Genomic DNA, 4,035 nt, shown 5'->3' with positions numbered 1-4,035 from the left:
CACTTTGTAGACCAGGCTGGCCTCGAACTCAGAAATCCGCCTGCCTCTGCCTCCCAATGCTGGGATTAAAGGCGTGCGCCACCATGCCCAGCTCACATTTTTTTTTTCAACTGGATTTTTTTTTTCCTGACCACAAGGCCCAATTTTTTGTCTTTTTCTTAACACCTGTTCTAGGCATCAAACTAGGGCTCTACTTATAAGTACTTCATTGACTGAGCCATCTCTCCCAGCCTCTTTTGTTAGCAATGTTGTCAGTGAAACCCGGGGCTTCAGTGGGCCAGGCAAGAATTCTACCATGGAGCTACAGCCAAAAGCATGTTTGGTTTTAAAGAAGCTTTGTGCGGAGACCTGCAGTCTGGTGGTAATTCACCTTATAGCACTGGGCCACTTCATTCTGAACCTCCCTTTGGGGGAGTCAGGACCTTAATGTGGCCTCATCTCTCTCTCCTCTCTCTTTTAAATTTATTTTTTTTAAAGATTTATTATATTTATGTGAGTACAGTGTAGCTGTTCTTAGAAGAAGGCATCAGATCCCATTACAGATGGCTGTGAGCCACCATGTGGTTGCTGGGAATTAAACTCAGGACTTTTGGAAGAGCAGTCAGTACTCTTAACTGCTGAGACATCTCTCCAGCCCAGGCCTCATCTCTTAAAGTTCAGTAGTTAGACAGTGGACTGATCCGTGTTTAAGCATCTACATAGGAGAGTAAGGCCCCAAAGCCTTCTGTATGTCTAATCCCAAACTTCAACAAACATAAACAGGCTTTCCTCACCTGGCTTGTAAGCTTTGAGTGGCCTCTGCTTCATGGAGTTGACAATGTTGGCCACAGCAACGTTGGCATGCAGGCCAGCGTGGTAGGCCATCTTGGGCTCCTTGGTATCGGCACAGTCACCAATGGCATAAATATTGCTGTAACCTTCCACCTGGAGGAACTCGTTCACTTTCAGAGCACCATTGCTGGCCAGCCTACTCTCTGCTGGGCAAGATGGAAGCCACATTAAGTCGCCTCCGGAATTGCATGAGTACAGGATGTGGGTTCAGCCACTTTGGAGGTACGTGCTAAGAAATGACACCCCCAAACTGGGTGTGGTGGCGCATGCCTTTAATCCCAGAACTCAGGAGGCAGAGGCAGGTGGAACTCGGGAGTTCAAGGCCAGCCTGGTCTACAAAGTGAGTTCCAGGACAGCCAGGGCTACACAGAGAAACCCTGTCTCGAAAAACCAAAAAAAAAAAAAAAANNAAAAAAAAAAAAAAAAAAAAAAAAAAAAAGAAATGACACCCCCACTGCCGTCATCCAGCCTGAAGTCCCCACCCAAGACCCTGCCTGCAGAAGCAAGCCTAACCCACAAGAACAGAGGCAGATCACTGGAAAGCCCCCTCGTACAAAACCCAGAGAGCTCTCTGCAAGTCTCCTGGCTTCCCAAGTCTCTAACTGTCTTTGGAACATCCATGGGAATTTCGGAATACACACAGGCCTTTGCTAAGGACAAACAGCTTCCCTTAAAGGGGTTGAAAAGAACTTATCTTTGGAAATACATTAGGATAATGAGACGTTAAACCCTGGGATTTCTACCCACTACCCCTGTGGACTGGCTTCCTTCTGGATTGAAAACTAACTTCCTGTTGGATCTGGCAGAGACTGGTCAGGGAAGGATGCTCAACAGTGGATGAATGACAGGTACCCAGAGATGCAGAGTAACCATGGAGCTTGGCCCCTGAGTCTTACTCTCCTATGTAGATGCATAAACATGCATCGGTCTACTGTCTAACTACTGAACTTTGAGAGATGAGGCCATATTAAGGTCCCCACTCCCCCAAAGGGAGGTTCAGAATGAAGTGGCCCGATGCTTGGATCTGGATTTGGAGAGATCAGCATACCTGTGAACGGAGAAAAGCCTGACCTGGGACTTCCTGGGCTTCCTCAATGAAAGCATCAGGAAGAGGCCATTCTCACCTCTCTGAAGCCTGTTCCTACCTCTCACCACTAGGGGGAAGCACTCAGCTTGGGGAATTCTGGCCTCCAAGCGGGGGAGGGGGGAAGAGGGGGAGGAACAGCTGGGCTTGACTCACAAGAATTTTGTTTTGTTTTGTTTTTCAAGACAGGGTTTCTCTGTATAACCCTGGCTGTCCTGGAACTCACTCTGTAGACCAGGCTGGCCTCGAACTCAGAAACCTGCCTGCCTCTGCCTCCCAAGTGCTGGGATTAAAGGCGTGTGCCACCACCACCCGGCTGACTCACATGAATTTAAAGTTCAAGGTCTAATGAACTTCTGGGATAAAAGGAGGAGACACAGGGTGCTGGTTCAGGTGGCAAGGACAATGGGGTGTCTGCAAATGCCAGGGCAGCTTAGGGAGCAACAACCTCTGGGTCACTCACTCACCGAATGCACTGCGGTAGGCAGAGCTATTGATCTTGACCCCATTGCACACAATCACCAGGTTGGTGGCCACCTCCGTGCCCTTGTCCGTCTCCACCTTGATGTACTCCCGATACTCATTGCGAGGCAGTTCCTCCAGGTTGCTCACCCGCTCACCTGTGGGAGGGTTCCGTGACAGGAAGCTGGCAGAGGCCAGCACACCCCACAGTGGACCAAGGGAAGAGCGAGTCGTCCCTCATGACTCTCCCTCCTTCCACTCTCCCAAGCAGCAGGATCTGGACGTCTGTCCCCAAGGGATCCATCTGGAGGGAAGTTCCAGGAAGCTGTGAGGGGGAAGCCAAGCCAAGCTTCCCAAGTTCTAGGAAACATGGCTCCGTGTAAGGTCCCTTCCTTCTTGGAATGGCAGCTTGCCCATCCTAAGCAGAAGGCCTCTCAGTACAACACACTCCAGAAAGCAGAAAAAGGACTCGGTTGGTAGGAGGGTTGCGGAACATGCAGAAAGCCCTGTGTCTATACCCAGTGCCAGATCAACTAAGCATAACAGTGTGTGCCAGTACTCTGGAAATGGAGGCAGGAGGATTAGACACTCAAAGTTCTCCTTGGGTACACAGTTTAAGACCATAAGGCCAGCCTAGACTACGGGATTTACTCTTTCCCAAAAGGATATATATATATATATATATATATATATATATATATATATATATATGGAAGAGGGCTCAGTGGTTAAGAACGAGGGGGGGCTGGGAGGCTCAGTGGTTAATAACATATGTACTTTTCCAGGGGATCCAGATTTGATTCCCACCATCCAAACAGACGCTAAAAACCATCTGTAACTCCAGTTTCAGGGGATCTGATCCCTTCCTCTGGCCTCCGTAGGCACTGTGCACACTCTAGGTACACAGACAAAAAAAAGTCTACACAGAGGCTGGAGAGATGGCTTGGCGGTTAAGAGCACTGCTGTTCTTCCAGAGGTCCTGAGTTCAATTCCCAGCAACCACATGGTGGCTCACAACCATCCAAAATGAGATCTGACGCCCTCTTCTGGAGTGTCTGAAGACAGCTACAGTGTGCTTACATATAATAAAGAAATAAATCTTAAAAAAATAAAATAAAATTTTCTTAAAAAGCATGCACACACATAAATTTTAAAGAACGGGTGGATGGATGGATGGATGGATGGATGGATGGACACTATGTGAAACTCAGAGGTAGATAGATGGATGGATGGATGGATGGATGGATGGCAAACAGCAGAGATGAGGAAACCTGTCTGGAAGTAAAGTGCTGCCTATCCTCCATGACCAGTTAACAAAATGGAGGCTGTGATAGCGGAGAGGGGTTTCCACGGCAACCACCTCACAGCCTTCTGAGAGAACAGGAAGGCAACACCCAGGAGCCATCCCACTCCAAATGCTGGCAAGTTCTGTCCCTTCCTGCTCTGGACAAAAAGCCACACCCAGAAAGCAGGGTGGTGGTGGCACACACCTTTAGTTCCAGCACTCGTCGGGAGGGCAGAGGCAGGAGGATCTCTGAGTTCTAGGACAGCCTGATGTACCCAGGACAGTCAGGGCTACACAGAGAAACCCTGTCTCGAAAAAGTGAAAGGAAGGAAGGAAGGAAGGAAGGAAGGAAGGAAGAAGGGAGGGAGGGAGG

At 48.9% G+C, this 4,035-nt stretch overlaps 1 protein-coding gene across 7 annotated transcripts in view; it reads right to left on the bottom strand.

Moving 5' to 3' along the window:
- Aifm2 (apoptosis inducing factor mitochondria associated 2) overlaps window positions 1–4,035 on the bottom strand; it is a 13,306-nt gene that overhangs the window by 2,824 nt on the left and 6,447 nt on the right. For 3 of the 7 annotated variants that reach the window (XR_003844494.1, XM_029542301.1, XM_029542300.1), the window contains exons 6-7: window positions 2,383–2,535; window positions 774–977 (exon numbers count right to left, since the gene is read on the bottom strand). Coding sequence is in view for 6 of the 7 variants with exons in the window: in XM_029542301.1 (XP_029398161.1) it covers window positions 774–977; window positions 2,383–2,535 (357 nt within the window). In the remaining variant the exon portion in view is untranslated. The remainder of the gene's footprint in view (window positions 1–773; window positions 978–2,382; window positions 2,536–4,035) is intronic. The other 4 variants (XM_029542303.1, XM_021204515.2, XM_021204513.2 and 1 more) reach the window with 2 other exon arrangements.

Source organism: Mus pahari, chromosome 9, assembly GCF_900095145.1.
Source record: "Mus pahari chromosome 9, PAHARI_EIJ_v1.1, whole genome shotgun sequence".
NCBI lineage: Eukaryota > Metazoa > Chordata > Mammalia > Rodentia > Muridae > Mus > Mus pahari.
This window is presented reverse-complemented; position numbering and strand designations above follow the sequence as displayed.